Source organism: Malaclemys terrapin, chromosome 3, assembly GCF_027887155.1.
Source record: "Malaclemys terrapin pileata isolate rMalTer1 chromosome 3, rMalTer1.hap1, whole genome shotgun sequence".
Taxonomy (NCBI): Eukaryota; Metazoa; Chordata; order Testudines; family Emydidae; genus Malaclemys; species Malaclemys terrapin.
In genome coordinates, this window is record NC_071507.1 from 204,333,757 (window position 1) to 204,351,062 (window position 17,306).

At 59.3% G+C, this 17,306-nt stretch overlaps 1 protein-coding gene across 2 annotated transcripts in view; it reads left to right on the forward strand.

Moving 5' to 3' along the window:
- Window positions 1–2,515: 2,515 nt before the first annotated feature.
- FAM166C (family with sequence similarity 166 member C) overlaps window positions 2,516–17,306 on the forward strand; it is a 47,183-nt gene continuing 32,392 nt past the window's right edge. For both annotated transcript variants that reach the window (XM_054023445.1, XM_054023444.1), the window contains exon 1: window positions 2,516–2,589. In XM_054023445.1, the coding sequence (XP_053879420.1) occupies window positions 2,516–2,589 (74 nt within the window). The remainder of the gene's footprint in view (window positions 2,590–17,306) is intronic.

Below are 17,306 nucleotides of genomic sequence, written 5' to 3' on the forward strand. Positions count from 1 at the left end.
CTTGCTTGCTCTGCCATCTGAGTACTTGCTCTGTCTGGTCACCTCGCCAGCCGCGGTTCCTCTCCGCTGGCTGCCCCCCAGCCACTGTTCCTGGCCACCCCTCCAGCCGATTGCTTGCCACTTCCACTGATCACACCCACCAGCTGCCCATCAGTTACCTTCTGCTGCCACCTGCCTCTCTGCAGTGACCTCAGTAGGTCAATATCTTAGTGATTTTTAGCTCTCAGACACACTGCCCCACCACAAATGATTTCAGTCCTCAATGAGTACTTAAAATAACAAAGGCTACTAATGAAGCCTATTTACCTTTATCTTTGAACAGCGGGGAGGAACAGATTAAACCAGACCACAGACCATGCACGCCTCCTGGCTCAGATACCTGCCCCCACCCCTCTTACTTTTGGGGTCTGGCATTCGAGCCTCTGGCTTAACGAGGTCCTTACAACTGAGGGTGACCCCCTCATTTGGGACAGGTTAAGCACAATTCTGCTCCCCTTTATTCATACAATAAAGAGCAACATGGCTCTATCTGCTGGATACCTATACAGAGTAGGTGTGTTCATGTAAATACAGTTTGCTCCTGAAGTCTCTTCCCTCCCAAACTAGCTGTCAGAGGAGAGTTCATTCAGACCCTGCTTACATTAATTCTGCTGATCAGCTCTGCTGTCTAGGCTGACTGTGGCTAGGTCTACACTACCCGCCTGAATCGGCGGGTAGAAATTGATCTCTCCGGGATCGAATTATCGCGTCTCGTCGGGATGCGACAATCGATCCCTGAATCGACGCGCTTACTCCAACAGCGGAGGTGGGAGTAAGCGCCGTCGACGGGGAGCCGCGGAGGTCGATTTTGCCGCCGTCCTCACAGCGGGGTAAGTCGGCTGCGATACGTCGAATTCAGCTACGCTATTCGCATAGCTGAATTTGCGTATCTTAAATCGACTCCCCCCTGTAGTGAAGACCTGCCCTGTCTTTCTGACATTTCCAGCCTCCAGCTCATAGCAAAAACAGAGCTCTTCATTCCTTCTGCCAAACACTTTGGTGGGTCGCTGAGGCACTTTGGGCTAGTGTAGTAGGGAGCTTTGGTGGGGTGGGGCTCATGGCTCTTTGGGGTTGGGACACCAGGGGTCCTTCAGATGGAAGGGAAGAGGAGGGGAGGGGGGGGCCTCATGTTTCATTAGGGGTGGGGGAAAGCTCTCCTGGCTCTTTGGGGCTGAGATCTGGAGTCCTGGGGGGATTCGGTGCTTTTTGGACTTGAGTCCATGAGGCTGTGTGTGTGTGTGTGCGGGGGGGGGGGCAGCTCATGGCTCTGGAGAATGTGTGTGGGGGGGGAGAGGGGCTCATCGTTCTTAGGGGGGGAGTGGCTTGGGGGCGCTGGGGGAGGCATGGTTTTTTGGGAGAGAATGTGTGTGTGGGGGGGGGAGGTGCTAATGTGTCTTGGGGGCTGTTGGGAGGTGGGGGCTGATGGCTCTTTGGGGATGTGGGGTAATGTTGGGGGGGGCTTCATGGCTCTGGGGGTACTGGGGAGGTGCTAGGGGGGCCGATGGTTGGGGGGGGTCTCCTGGCTCTGGGGGTGCTGGGGGAGGTGCTGGGGGGCTAATGGTGGGTGTGGGGGGGGCTCATGGCTCTGGGGGCGCTGTGGGGGGGGCCCTGTGGAGCCGATGGCTAAGGGGGTCTCATGGCTGGGGGGGCTCATGGCTCTGGGGGCACTGTCAAGGGGCACTCGAGGGGCAGATGGCGGGAGGGCTGGGTGGTCTCATTGCTCTGGGGGCGCTGTGGGAGGTGCTGTGGGGCCAATGGTGGGGGTGTGTGGGGCTCATGGCTCTGGGGGCACTGGGGGGGTGATGGCTGGATGGCGGGGTGGGGGGCTCATGGCTCTGGGGGCACTAGGGGGGTGATGGCTGGGGGGCGGGGTGTGGGGCTCATGGCTCTGGGGGCACTGGGGGGGTGATGGCTGGGGGGCGGGGTGTGGGGCTCATGGCTCTGGGGGCACTGGGGGGGTGATGGCTGGGGGGCGGGGTGTGGGGCTCATGGCTCTGGGGGCACTAGGGGGGTGATGGCTGGGGGGCGGGGTGTGGGGCTCATGGCTCTGGGGGCACTAGGGGGGTGATGGCTGGGGGGCGGGGTGTGGGGCTCATGGCTCTGGGGGCACTGGGGGGGTGATGGCTGGGGGCCGGGGTGGGGGCTCATGGCTCTGGGGGCACTGGGGGGGTGATGGCTGGGGGCCGGGGTGGGGGGCTCATGGCTCTGGGGGCACTGGGGGGGTGATGGCTGGGGGGCGGGGTGTGGGGCTCATGGCTCTGGGGGCACTAGGGGGGTGATGGCTGGGGGGCGGGGTGTGGGGCTCATGGCGGGGGGCACTGCGGGGGGGCGATGGCGGAGGCTGGGCAGGGACTGTCCGTCCCCCTTGCGGCCCCGCCCCGCCCGCGGCCTCGCCCGGCCCGTTGCCCGGTGACGGTGTTTGTGACCCGGCCTCACGCGGCGGCTGCCCCGGAGCGAGCCGAGCCCAGCCCGCGCCATGGCCTCCCGCAGCGCCGGGACCCTCCTGACCCAGAACCGCGCCACCTACGTGCCGCCGGCTCTCATGCCCGGGTAACGGGGGGGACCCCATCGCCCCCATAACCCCCTGCACCCCCACCAACCTCCCCTGCACCCCCATAGCCCCCTGCACCCCCACCAACCTCCCCTGCACCCCCATAGCCCCCTGCACCCCCACCAACCTCCCCTGCACCCCATAGCTCCCCTGCACCCCCACCAACCTCCCCTGCACCCCATAGCTCCCCTGCACCCCCACCAACCTCCCCTGCACCCCCATAGCCCCCTGCACCCCCACCAACCTCCCCTGCACCCCATAACCCCCTGCACCCCCACCAACCTCCCCTGCACCCCATAGCTCCCCTGCACCCCCACCAACCTCCCCTGCACCCCATAGCTCCCCTGCACCCCCACCAACCTCCCCTGCACCCCCATAGCCCCCTGCACCCCCACCAACCTCCCCTGCACCCCATAGCTCCCTGCACCCCCACCAACCTCCCCTGCACCCCCATAGCCCCCTGCACCCCCACCAACCTCCCCTGCACCCCATAGCTCCCCTGCACCCCCACCAACCTCCCCTGCACCCCCATAGCTCCCCTGCACCCCCACCTACCTCCCCTGCACCCCATCGCCCCCCTGCACCCCCACCAACCTCCCCTGCACCCTAAAGCTCCCCTGCACCCCCACCCCATAACCCTCTGCACCCCCATAGCTCCCCTGCACCCCCACCAACCTCCCCTGCACCCCATCGCCCCCTGCACACCCACCAACCTCCCCTGCACCCCATCGCCCCCCTGCACCCCCACCAACCTCCCCTGCACCCCATAGCTCCCCTGCACCCCCACCAACCTCCCCATCGCCCCCATAGCTCCCCTGCATCCTCATAGCTCCCTGCACCCCCACCCCGTAACCCTCTGCACCCCCATAGCTCCCCTGCACCCCCACCAACCTCTCCTGCACCCTCATAACCCTCTGCACCCCATCGCCCCCCTGCACCCCCACCAACCTCCTCTGCACCCCATCGCCCCCCTGCACCCCCTCCAACCTCCCCTGCACCCCATAGCTCCCCTGCACCCCCACCCCATAACCCTCTGCACCCCCATAGCTCCCCTGCACCCCCACCAACCTCCCCTGCACCCCATCGCCCCCTGCACCCCCACCAACCTCCCCTGCACCCCATCGCCCCCCTGCACCCCCACCAACCTCCCCTGCACCCCATAACCCTCTGCACCCCATCGCCCCCTGCACCCCCACCAACCTCCCCTGCACCCCATCGCCCCCCTGCACCCCCACCAACCTCCCCTGCACCCCATAGCTCCCCTGCACCCCCACCAACCTCCCCATCGCCCCCATAGCTCCCCTGCACACTCATAGCTCCCTGCACCCCCACCCCATAACCCTCTGCACCCCCATAGCTCCCCTGCACCCCCACCATCCTCTCCTGCACCCTCATAACCCTCTGCACCCCATCGCCCCCTGCATCCCCACCAACCTCCCCTGCACCCCATCGCCCCCCTGCACCCCCACCAACCTCCCCTGCACCCCATCGCTCCCCTGCACCCCATCGCTCCCCTGCACCCCCACCAACCTCCTCTGCACCCCATAGCTCCCCTGCACCTCCACCAACCTCCCCTGCACCCCCATAACCCTCTGCACCCCATCGCCCCCCTGCACCCCCACCAACCTCCCCTGCACCCCATAGCTCCCCTGCACCCCCACCCCATAACCCTCTGCACCCCCATAACCCTCTGCACCCCCACCAACCTCCCCTGCACCCTCATAACCCTCTGCACCCCATCGCCCCCATAGCTCCCCTGCACCCCCACCAACCTCCCCTGCACCCCATAGCTCCCCTGCACCCTCATAAGCCCCTGCACCCCCACCAACCTCCCCTGCACCCCCATAACCCTCTGCACCCCATAGCTCCCCTGCACCCCCACCAACCTCCCCTGCACCCCATAGCCCCCTGCACCCCCACCAACCTCCCCTGCACCCCCATAGCCCCCTGCACCCCCACCAACCTCCCCATCGCCCCCATAGCCCTCTGCACCCCCATAGCTCCCCTGCACCCCATAGCTCCCCTGCACCCCCACCAACCTCCCCTGCACCCCATAGCTCCCCTGCACCCCCACCAACCTCCCCTGCACCCCATAGCCCCCTGCACCCCCACCAACCTCCCCATCGCCCCCATAGCCCTCTGCACCCCCACCAACCTCCCCATCGCCCCCATAGCTCCCCTGCACCCCATAGCTCCCCTGCACCCCCACCAACCTCCCCTGCACCCCATAGCCCCCTGCACCCCCACCAACCTCCCCTGCACCCCCATAGCCCCCTGCACCCCCACCAACCTCCCCATCGCCCCCATAGCCCTCTGCACCCCCATAGCTCCCCTGCACCCCATAGCTCACCTGCACCCCCACCAACCTCCCCTGCAGCCCCATAGCTCCCCTGCACCCCCACCAGCCTCCCCATAACCCTCTGCATCCCCACCAACCTCTCCTGCACCCTCATAGCTCCCCTGCACCCCCACCAACCTCCCCTGCACCCCATCGCCCCCCTGCACCCCCACCAACCTCCCCTGCACCCCCATAACCCTCTGCACCCCATCGCCCCCTGCACCCCCACCAACCTCCCCTGCACCCCATTGCCCCCCTGCACCCCATAGCTCCCCTGCACCCCCACCAACCTCCCCTGCACCCCCATAACCCTCTGCACCCCATCGCCCCCTGCACCCCCACCAACCTCCCCTGCACCCCATCGCCCCCCTGCACCCTCATAGCTCCCTGCACCCCCACCCCATAACCCTCTGCACCCCCATAGCTCCCCTGCACCCCCACCATCCTCTCCTGCACCCTCATAACCCTCTGCACCCCATCGCCCCCCTGCATCCCCACCAACCTCCCCTGTACCCCATCGCCCCCCTGCACCCCCACCAACCTCCTCTGCACCCCATAGCTCCCCTGCACCCCCACCAACCTCCCCTGCACCCCCATAACCCTCTGCACCCCATCGCCCCCCTGCACCCCCACCAACCTCCCCTGCACCCCATAGCTCCCCTGCACCCCCACCCCATAACCCTCTGCACCCCCACCAACCTCCCCTGCACCCTCATAACCCTCTGCACCCCATCGCCCCCATAGCTCCCCTGCACCCCCACCAACCTCCCCTGCACCCCATAGCTCCCCTGCACCCTCATAACCCCCTGCACTCCCTCCAACCTCTCCTGCACCCTCATAGCTCCCCTGCACCCCCACCAACCTCCCCTGCACCCCATAGCTCCCTGCACCCCCACCAACCTCCCCTGCACCCCCATAGCCCCCTGCACCCCCACCAACCTCCCCTGCACCCCCATAGCCCCCTGCACCCCACCCCATAACCCTCTGCACCCCCATAGCCCCCTGCACCCCCACCAACCTCCCCTGCACCCCATAGCTCCCCTGCACCCCCACCAACCTCCCCTGCACCCCATAGCTCCCTGCACCCCCATAGCCCCCTGCACCCCCACCAACCTCCCCTGCACCCCCACCAACCTCCCCTGCACCCCCATAGCCCCCTGCACCCCCACCAACCTCCCTTGCACCCCATAGCTCCCCTGCACCCCCACCAACCTCCCCTGCACCCCATCGCCCCCCTGCACCCCCACCAACCTCCTCTGCACCCCATCGCCCCCCTGCACCCCCACCAACCTCCCCTGCACCCCATAGCTCCCTGCACCCCCACCAACCTCCCCTGCACCCCCATAGCTCCCCTGCACCCCCACCCCATAACCCTCTGCACCCCCATAGCTCCCCTGCACCCCCACCAACCTCCCCTGCACCCCATAGCTCCCCTGCACCCCCACCAACCTCCCCTGCACCCCCATAGCTCCCCTGCACCCCCACCAACCTCCCCTGCACCCCGTAGCTCCCCTGCACCCCCACCAACCTCCCCTGCACCCCCATAGCCCCCTGCACCCCCACCAACCTCCCCTGCACCCCGTAGCTCCCCTGCACCCCCATAGCCCCCTGCACCCCCACCAACCTCCCCTGCACCCCCATAGCCCCCTGCACCCCCACCAACCTCCCCTGCACCCCCACCAACCTCCCCTGCACCCCATAGCTCCCCTGCACCCCCACCAACCTCCCCTGCACCCCCATAGCCCCCTGCACCCCCACCAACCTCCCCTGCACCCCATAGCTCCCCTGCACCCCCACCAACCTCCCCTGCACCCCCATAGCCCCCTGCACCCCCACCCCATAACCCTCTGCACCCCCATAGCCCCCTGCACCCCCACCAACCTCCCCTGCACCCCATAGCTCCCCTGCACCCCCACCAACCTCCCCTGCACCCCATAGCTCCCTGCACCCCCATAGCCCCCTGCACCCCCACCAACCTCCCCTGCACCCCCACCAACCTCCCCTGCACCCCCATAGCCCCCTGCACCCCCACCAACCTCCCTTGCACCCCATAGCTCCCCTGCACCCCCACCAACCTCCCCTGCACCCCATCGCCCCCCTGCACCCCCACCAACCTCCTCTGCACCCCATCGCCCCCCTGCACCCCCACCAACCTCCCCTGCACCCCATAGCTCCCTGCACCCCCACCAACCTCCCCTGCACCCCCATAGCTCCCCTGCACCCCCACCCCATAACCCTCTGCACCCCCATAGCTCCCCTGCACCCCCACCAACCTCCCCTGCACCCCATAGCTCCCCTGCACCCCCACCAACCTCCCCTGCACCCCCATAGCTCCCCTGCACCCCCACCTACCTCCCCTGCACCCCATCGCCCCCCTGCACCCCCACCAACCTCCCCTGCACCCTAAAGCTCCCCTGCACCCCCACCCCATAACCCTCTGCACCCCCATAGCTCCCCTGCACCCCCACCAACCTCCCCTGCACCCCATAGCTCCCCTGCACCCCCACCAACCTCCCCTGCACCCCCATAGCTCCCCTGCACCCCCACCCCATAACCCTCTGCACCCCCATAGCTCCCCTGCACCCCCACCTACCTCCCCTGCACCCCATCGCCCCCCTGCACCCCCACCAACCTCCCCTGCACCCTAAAGCTCCCCTGCACCCCCACCCCATAACCCTCTGCACCCCCATAGCTCCCCTGCACCCCCACCAACCTCCCCTGCACCCCATCGCCCCCTGCACCCCCACCAACCTCCCCTGCACCCCATCGCCCCCCTGCACCCCCACCAACCTCCCCTGCACCCCATAGCTCCCCTGCACCCCCACCAACCTCCCCATCGCCCCCATAGCTCCCCTGCATCCTCATAGCTCCCTGCACCCCCACCCCGTAACCCTCTGCACCCCCATAGCTCCCCTGCACCCCCACCAACCTCTCCTGCACCCTCATAACCCTCTGCACCCCATCGCCCCCCTGCACCCCCACCAACCTCCTCTGCACCCCATCGCCCCCCTGCACCCCCTCCAACCTCCCCTGCACCCCATAGCTCCCCTGCACCCCCACCCCATAACCCTCTGCACCCCCATAGCTCCCCTGCACCCCCACCAACCTCCCCTGCACCCCATCGCCCCCCTGCACCCCCACCAACCTCCCCTGCACCCCATCGCCCCCTGCACCCCCACCAACCTCCCCTGCACCCCATCGCCCCCCTGCACCCCCACCAACCTCCCCTGCACCCCATAACCCTCTGCACCCCATCGCCCCCTGCACCCCCACCAACCTCCCCTGCACCCCATCGCCCCCCTGCACCCCCACCAACCTCCCCTGCACCCCATAGCTCCCCTGCACCCCCACCAACCTCCCCTGCACCCCATAGCTCCCTGCACCCCCACCAACCTCCCCTGCACCCCATAGCTCCCCTGCACCCCCACCAACCTCCCCATCGCCCCCATAGCTCCCCTGCACCCTCATAGCTCCCTGCACCCCCACCCCATAACCCTCTGCACCCCCATAGCTCCCCTGCACCCCCACCATCCTCTCCTGCACCCTCATAACCCTCTGCACCCCATCGCCCCCCTGCATCCCCACCAACCTCCCCTGTACCCCATCGCCCCCTGCACCCCCACCAACCTCCCCTGCACCCTCATAACCCTCTGCACCCCCACCAACCTCCCCTGCACCCCATAGCTCCCCTGCACCCCCACCAACCTCCCCTGCACCCCCATAACCCTCTGCACCCCCACCAACCTCCCCTGCACCCTCATAACCCTCTGCACCCCCACCAACCTCCCCTGCACCCCCATAACCCCCTGTATCCCCACCAACCTCCCCTGCACCCCCATAACCCTCTGCACCCCCACCAACCTCCCCTGCACCCCCTTAGCTGCCCTGCACCCCCACCCCATAGCCCTCTGCACCCCCATAGCTCCCCTGCACCCCTACCCCATAACCCTCTGCACCCCCATAGCTCCCCTGCACCCCCTATAGCTCCCCTACTCCCCCACCTCCCCTGCACCCCCATAGCCCTCTGCACCCCCACAGCTCTCCTGCACTCCCACCCCATAACCCTCTGCACACCCCATAGCCTCCCTCACCCCCATAACCCTCTGCATCCCCCCATTGCCCCACTGTGCTCTGTACCGCCTCTCAGCCCCCCAACCCCATAGCCCCCGAGCCCCATCAATCCCTGGGACCCCCATCAACCTCCCCTGCACCCCCATAACCCCTCACAGCCCCATAGTCGTCCCCCCCACCAGCCTCCTCTGTGCTCCCCATCAGTTCCCCGACCCCAGAGCTCCCTTCCCCCATCAATCCCTGGGCCCCCTATCAATCCCCTTCCCCCCATAACCCCTTCTCCCCACCAACCTCCCGTGCATTCCCATAACCTCTTCCCCCACCAACCTGCCCTGCGCTCCTTATCAGCCCCCCGAACCATAGCCCCCTTCCCCCCATAACCCTTCCCCCCACCAATCTCCCCTGCGCTCCCCATCAATCCCCTGCACCCCCATATCCCCCAGCATCCCCACTAACCTCCCCTGCACCCCCATAACCCCTTCCCCATCAACCTCCCCTGCACTCCCCATCAATCCCCTACACCCCCATAGCCTCCCTGCACCCTCACCAACCTCCCCTGCGCTCCCCGTCAGTGACCCGAGCCCGACCAACCTCCCCTGCACTCCCTATCAATCCTCTGCACTCCCCATAGCCCCTCTGAGCCCCCATCAATCCCTGGGACCCCCCCATAACCCTTCCCCACACCAACCTCCCCTGCACTCCCATAACTCTCTGCACCCCCACCAACCTCCCCTGCACTCCCCATCAACCCCCGCAGCCCCATCAACCCACAAGAACCCCCAATAGCCCTCCTGCACTCCCATCAACTCTTAGGACTCCCCCATCAGCCCCCTGAACCCCCACCAACCTCCTGATAGCCCCCCTATGCCCCCACCAACCTCCATCAACTCCTGAGCCCCTGATCAACATCCCCATTGCCCCTTGTGCCCCCGTCACTCACTGCACACACAATCCATCAACTGCTGGGCCCACCCCATTGCCCCCTGCACTCTTCATAACCTCCCATCACCCCCACCAACCCCCATAGCCCCCGTGTACCCTCATTAACTCACAGGGACCCCCATAGTCCCCCGCACTCCCCATCAACCCACAGGGACCCCTGCATCCCATCAACACCCGGGACTCCCCATATCCCCCTCCAACCCATCAACCCCTGGGACCTCCCATAACCCTCTCTACCCGCATTAACCCCCCAGGGAACCCCACACCCCTGTACCCCCAACTAACTCACAGGGACTGCATAGCCCCCTGCACCCTCCCATCAACCCACAGGGACTCCCCATAGCCTGCTGCACCCCCCATTAACTCCTGGAAGCCCCATAGCTCCCTGCACCTCCCATAGCTTCCTGCACACACACCCCACTAACCGTCATAGCCCCCTACATCCCCATTAACTCCTGGGGACACCCATAATCCCCATATTAACCCCAGGAGAACCCCTTCCACAGTCCCCTATGTCCTCCCATTAAGCCCAGGACCCTGCTTTTGAGGGTTCCTCCTATCTCTAACCCCCCACATGCTACTTCTATCACTCCATATAGCCCCCTTTTCCAGGAGTAGGTGCCCCCATCCATTGCTCCCTATGTTCCCCCCATCCTTCAGACACTCCCCCATTGCCTCCACTCCCCCTTCCCTCGAGGCATCCCACGTCTATCATCCCCTACACATCCTCTCTTGGGCATGGGAATCCCACATAATTTCTTTCCAAGTCCCCTACATTTATCTTGGGGGAAAACACCCTCTAACTACCCCAGAGTATGGAAAATCCCCCTTGCCAGTCTATGCATTCTCTCCACGAGTGACCCAATACCCCCACTGGAAGGGGAGAATGGAGAGGGTTTGAATCACACATAGAGGGGGAGATCAGGGTTGTACACGTAGAGATCATAAGATAGGGTTGTGTATGGAGGCTGCTGTTTATGGGGGTACAGAAAGGGTGGGTGCAATTTATGGGGTGGAGGAAGGGGGCATAAAGGGAGGGGATTCAAACCAATAGCGACTCAAGGGGTGCAGATACCCCTCTGCCCACCAAAGATGTGTCCTGGAAAAGGGACCCTTGTAACGTGCTCTCATCAATTACTTTGGGCTTGCAGTATTGAAACCTAGGTAGGGCAAACAAATTCTCCTGGGTTATGATGGAAACTTAGCCTGTTCGGGTCCCCTCCCGCTCTGGACTCTGTTGGATTGATAATAGAAACAAATTGCAGAGGTTGTCCCTCCACCCGGGGTTTTGGAGCTGTGCTCCGGCTCCGCTCCAACTCCAGGCAAAAACCTTCAGTTCTACTGCTCCAGAGCTGCTCCAGCTCCAGGCTCCGCTCCAAAGCCTTGCCCCCACCCCCATCCCAAGAAATCCCTCTCTCCCAACTCTCAGATCTAGGGAGCTCTGCTCACCCTAACATTTACCATCAGACTCCGGGCCAAGACAGCCAGGACCTCTTAAAGCCGCTCTCTCCGTCTGGTGCTGTTGGAGGAATAATCACACCTGCCAACATCTCCAGGCAAACCAAGGGGATTTTCAATGTGCATAAATCTGCAAATTTCCATACATTTAAGCAGGCTCTGTCTAGGACAGAACAGCCATACTGGGCAGCCCAATGGTCCATCTAGCCCAGGATCCTGTATTCCCACAGTGGCTGGTGCCAGTGTTTCAGAGGGAATGAACAGAACAGGGCACTTTATCGAGCGATCAATCCCCTGTCATCCAGTCCCAGCATCTGGCAGTCAGAGGCTCAGTACACTCAGAGCAGGGGACTGTGTCCCTGACCATCTTGGCTAACAGCCATTGAAGGACCTATCCTCCAGGGACGTATCTAAATTATTTTTTGAAGCCAGTTAAACTTTTGGTCTTCACAACATCCTCTGCCAACAAGTTCCACAGGCTGACTGTGCGTTGTATGAAGAAATACTTCCTTATGCTTATGAAACCTGCTGCCTTTTAATTTCATTGGGTGGCCCCTAGTTCTTGTGTTATGAGAAGGAGGAAATAACACTTCCTTATTCACTTTCTCCACACCAGTCCTGATTTTATAGACCTCTGCATATCCCTTCTTAGTTGTCTCTTTTCCAAGCTGGGGATTTGCCCCCAATATTGTGATCAGTGTAGCTATCCCAGTTCCACTCTTTAGGTAGACAGGCAAAGCTGTGATTTTGTCCACTGGGGAATAACGCAGGGTAAACTCCACCAGTGAAAATAGTGGCTTTGCTAGCTATACTAAGAATAGCATTGGTGCAGCTACACAGTCTAGGAAAAAGCAACAGAGGGTCCTGTGGCACCTTTAAGACTAACAGAAGTATTGGGAGCATAAGCTTTCGTGGGTAAGAACCTCACTTGAAGTTAGTCTTCTGTTAGTCTTAAATACTTCTGTTAGTCTTAAAGGTGCCACAGGACCCTCTGTTGCTTCTTACAGATTCAGACTAACACTACCCCTCTGATACTAGTCTAGGAAAAGATACACAAAGGCCCCTCCATGAACTAATCACCTGCTCCCCTCCAAGCAGAGCCCCCTATGAATTCATCCGCCCCCCAGCCCCAACACCACTTGAGCTCCCAAGCACGCCTCTTCAGATTCTGCGGCTGCCACGTCTGGCCCTGTTGCTTTGCTCTGCTCCCTCTCCATGCAGGGTGAAGCTGGGAATACACGTGCACATGGTTGGCACAGGAGGTGGTTTCTTCACTTCCCAGCCCTAGCAGGGGGCCAGCATTAGGAGTCAGAGGGCAGAAACTGCGCATTGGAGAAGGGAAATAGCTGCTCTGCACGTTGAGAAACCCCAGTTGGCTGCCTGCCTCCAGGAGGCAGGGACATGGGGAAGGCAGCCAATCAGAGGTGAGTTCCCTATAGACTGACAGGTCTTCCTTGTAGAAGGGGATGGAAAACCTGAAGTCTAATGGGAAACCTGTGGGATTGGCAGGTCAGGATGTAGTGGAGACAGATGTCTGGTCTGATGCTGAGGGACGTGATGAGAAGGACCAAGAATGAGGTGCCTGTGAGCAGGAGACACCTGATAGCCACCTCAAAACACCATCAGGCCAGCCCTGCTCTGGAGATCTCCAGCTGTGTCCTGGAGACACAGAACCAGACTGCCTACTAGCTGTAGCACGGGATGTTTTGTGAATAAAATATTATACGCCTCTGAGCCAGGTGTGCTGCAGCTTTGGCTAAAATGACAGATTGTTTGCCTGGCCTCGGGGAAAATTCACTGATGTCACTGGCAATTTTAGCCCTGTATCTAGTTGTCACCTTAAAGTGAAATATTGATTTGATAATTCATGAGCATCTCTCCCTATTTTAATACCCCAAAATGCTTTAAGCCCTGATTTACAGGTGATTAGCAATCATTGCATTTAGCACAGAAGAGGTGTCTGGAGTGAACCAGGGCAGTGTTTAACACTTCCCAGCAATGCTGCACAGCAGTTTAAGACAGGAAATGTAGTAGGCCGAGCCCCATTGAACCTGGAGGAGATTTGGAATGTGGCCTCAGCACTGGGTTTAACACGCTATGCTTAAGATCTTTGATGACCATAGGGACTCAGGACTTTGGTTTAATATCTCGTCTCAATGTGATAGTTCTTGTAATTAGAAAGAAAGTTAGATTATTGCAGCATTTCTACATTGCCAGCTAGACTGTGGTACGGCGCCTGCAGTGTAGCCGTCAAAGCAAGGGCCTGATCCAGTGAAGCGTTGCTCACCTGAGCAGTTTCTGTTCACAAGTGTAGTCTCATCAGCATCAACGTGGGCCGTGTCAGAGTTTTCAGGCGTGGGCCCTGCGGATGGAGAGAGTCCGTGTGAGCACAGGGATCAGATGCACTATGTAACACTTTTAGAAGAACCCCACTTTTTTCTCTTCCCTTTTATTATTTCTCTTGCAGCAGTGCCATAGAACCTCAGGTCTGGACTACACTACAGACCTATATCGGTATAACTACGTCGTTTGGGGGGTGAAAAATCCACCCTCTTGAGTGATAAAAAGAAGAACAGGAGTACTTGTGGCACCTTAGAGACTAACAAATTTATTAGAGCATAAGCTTTTGTGGACTACAGCCCACTTCTTCGGATGCATATAGAATGGAACATATAATGAGGAGATATATATACACACATACAGAGAGCATAAACAGGTGGGAGTTGTCTTACCAACTCTGAGAGGCCAATTAATTAAGAGGAAAAAAAAAAAACTTTTGAAGTGATAATCAAGCTAGCCGAGTACAGACAGTGTGATAAGAAGTGTGAGAGTACTTACAAGACAGCACTCTGTCGGAGGGAGAGCTGTGTAGACAGCACTCTGTCGGAGGGAGAACTTCCAGCCTGAGACCAGAAGTCTACACGGCAATGAAACAGCCCCTGAGCCCGAATCAGCTGGCATGGGCCAGCTGCAGGTTTTTCATGCTGTGTAGACATACCCACACTCATTGGCTTCTCTGGAGACTGTGCCAGCAAATGCCAATTGTGGTGGTGGGTTTTTCTGAAGGGGACAAGGTGTCCAGGAGCTGGATTGCAGCCCACCAAAGAGCCCTCAGATGGGACCTGTTTTCCATCTACCCCTCAGAATGGATTTCTAGGAGGTGGTAGGATCTCGATCCCATTACCAGTCCTTCTCGTCATCCAGTCCCCTGTTTTTAGACTACAAGTATTAAACTCCTCCGCGCTGACAGCTCAGTACTCCACATTAGTTACAGTATTAGCTACAAATGTGATGTCTGCAGTGCTCCCTGCATAGAGCACACTGCTTCCAAGAGGAGCCTTACAGCTGGGCCAAATCATTTTGCTCCTTGGGTTTCAGAGGGAGCAGTCTGCTGTTCCGGCTGTGATCTGGACTCTGGAAAAGCAAAGTCCCTGTGCTGTATGTTGGGTGGGTTTTCCATGGGCCCTTTTTTGCACAGCCGGAGACAAATGGGCTGATTGCTTTCTCAGCTGCAGCAAAACAACTGGCGTCCCTTATTTATTGTTTGTATAGCAACAGCTGTGCTCTAGGTGCTTTCCAGGCAGGTTGTTAGACTCAATTCTTGCCCCGAAGCGCTTACAACCAAAGTATTGTAGGTCCCTTCGCTGGTGACTTCTGGCACTTGGGAGCTGCTCCAGCACCCACTCTCCGCTTGCCCTCCCATGTTCTCTCACCCTATCTCTCTCCGAAATAGACAGGCTGGGTAGTCAGGCCTTTCCCTACTTTGGGTCCCTTTCTTCCCCCCTCATATTTTGCTGTCCTAGTGCCTAGGATCAGCTAGTCGGATTGTGATGTAACAGTGCAGTCTGCCCAGGCAGACTCAGTTGGGCACTAGCAGAGAATTACCCTGGCATCTGGATGCCACTCCATTAACACCACAGAGGTGGGAAAACAGTAACCCTATTCCTCTAGTGTCTCACGATTCCCATTTTGGTTTCTGGCCCCCAGGTCTACGTGCTGAGTCCAGAAGAGTAACAATGGGACAGTGAGACACCAAACCATGTATCAGTTACGCTGCTTGGAAAATTAGCTTTAACTAGGTCATCGCTGGGCACAAAGTGCTTTTCCATGGCCCTTTGTGTAACTGTGTAGTGCCTCTCAAGTTTTATAGACAAGCAGGGAGGGCAGCTGTCGTCTCTAGATTTAACCCATTAGTCACTGCCGCACTGTGTCCATAGCTTAGAACCAATTTTCCTTAGGAACCTCTGAATTAACAGAGCACAAGGAGGTACCTGGTACATCCAGCCGCATTTGGGAACGGCAGTTCATGGATTGTAACAGACTGGAGTTCAAGGTAGTTTCCTTCTTTTGTCGATGAACCCCTGAACGACGATGTACCTAGAAGCAGTTCCACACCCACGTAGGGCTTTATCCTGATTTTGTCCCAGTATAATAATGGGAAACGTGATCATAATTCGGCCTAATCTTGAAAGAGGAAATAAGGGTTCTGGTGTATTTCCCCTCCCCCTCAAACCTCTATCAGCCGCACTCGGCCAGTAGATTCTCTCTGGACCCAGAGCTATTATTGCTGGGATGGGAAAGGCGAAGTAAGTAGCAGGCTGAGTCGGAAAGAGCTGCCTGTGAGAAAAGATCAAAGAGCTACATTTGGGTAGCGTAGCTAAGTGACAGCTAAAGAGGGACGTGATGGTCTGCAGGTATCTGAAGACTGTAAAACACCAAGGAGGCAGAGGGACGGGTCAGGGTGGCAGAAGGGGAGGGGAATTCGAAGAAGGGAAATTCAGTTCTAGTAGATAGTAGAATCATTTCCCAGGGGAAGTGGTGAAAGCCCTGATGCTTGGGACATGTAAATCCAGAGGAGAGGGATTAGATGATCTAATCATTTTTCTCTCTGAATATCCATTTCTGTGATCCTGTTTACATCCCAAAACATGGAGAAAGTGAATAAGGAAAAGTTATTTACTTGTTCCCATAATATAAGAACTAGGGGCCACCAAATGAAATGAATGGGCAGCAGGTTTAAAACAAATAAAAGGAAGTTCTTCACACAGCGCACAGTCAACCTGTGGAACTCCTTGCCCGAGGAGGTTGTGAAGGCTAGGATTATAACAGGGTTTAAAAGAGAACTAGATAAATTCATGGAGGCTATTAGCCAGGATGGGTAAGGAATGGTGTCCCTAGCCTCTGTCAGAAGGTGGAGATGGATGGCAGGAGAGAGATCACTTGATCATTACCTGTTAGGTTCACTCCCTCTGGGACACCTGGCATTGGCCACTGTTGGTAGACAGGATACTGGGCTGGATGGACTTTTGGTCTGACCCAGTACGGCCGTTCTTATATTAAGAACATGGAGTTTGCAGAGCCAGGCCCTCAAAAGTTAGGAAATGCCACAGTGAAGGCTGCCCATGCAACCTGTATTCATTCCCCTGTGCATGTGCATTGTATGTATTTAATTACATGATTGCATTTTCTTTTTTCCCACAGTCTTATTTAGTGAATGGGTAGCTCTTCAATATTTCATTTTATGCTGTACATTCAACGTGTAGTGCTAGGCCTTATTTAACATGCACTATCCAAAGTCTGCACTGACTACAAAATTACCGATTCCCTCATGTATGCAGGGTTGATGTAGCCATGTTGGTCCCAGGATGTCAGAGAGACAAGGTGGGTGAGGGAGTAGCTTTCATTGGACCAACTTCTGTTGGGGAGAGAGACAGACTTTTGAGCCACAAAGAGCTCGTCTCTGAGCATCACAGCTAAATGCAGGGTGGAACGGATTATGAGCTAGTTACTTACACTAAACAATTGTAGTACTTAGGATATTTTTTTCAAAGCATGGCTCCAAATCAATGTGGGCTGCAGCTGCAAGTGCTCGGCATTTCTGCAGATCAGATCCCAAGTGACTCAAGT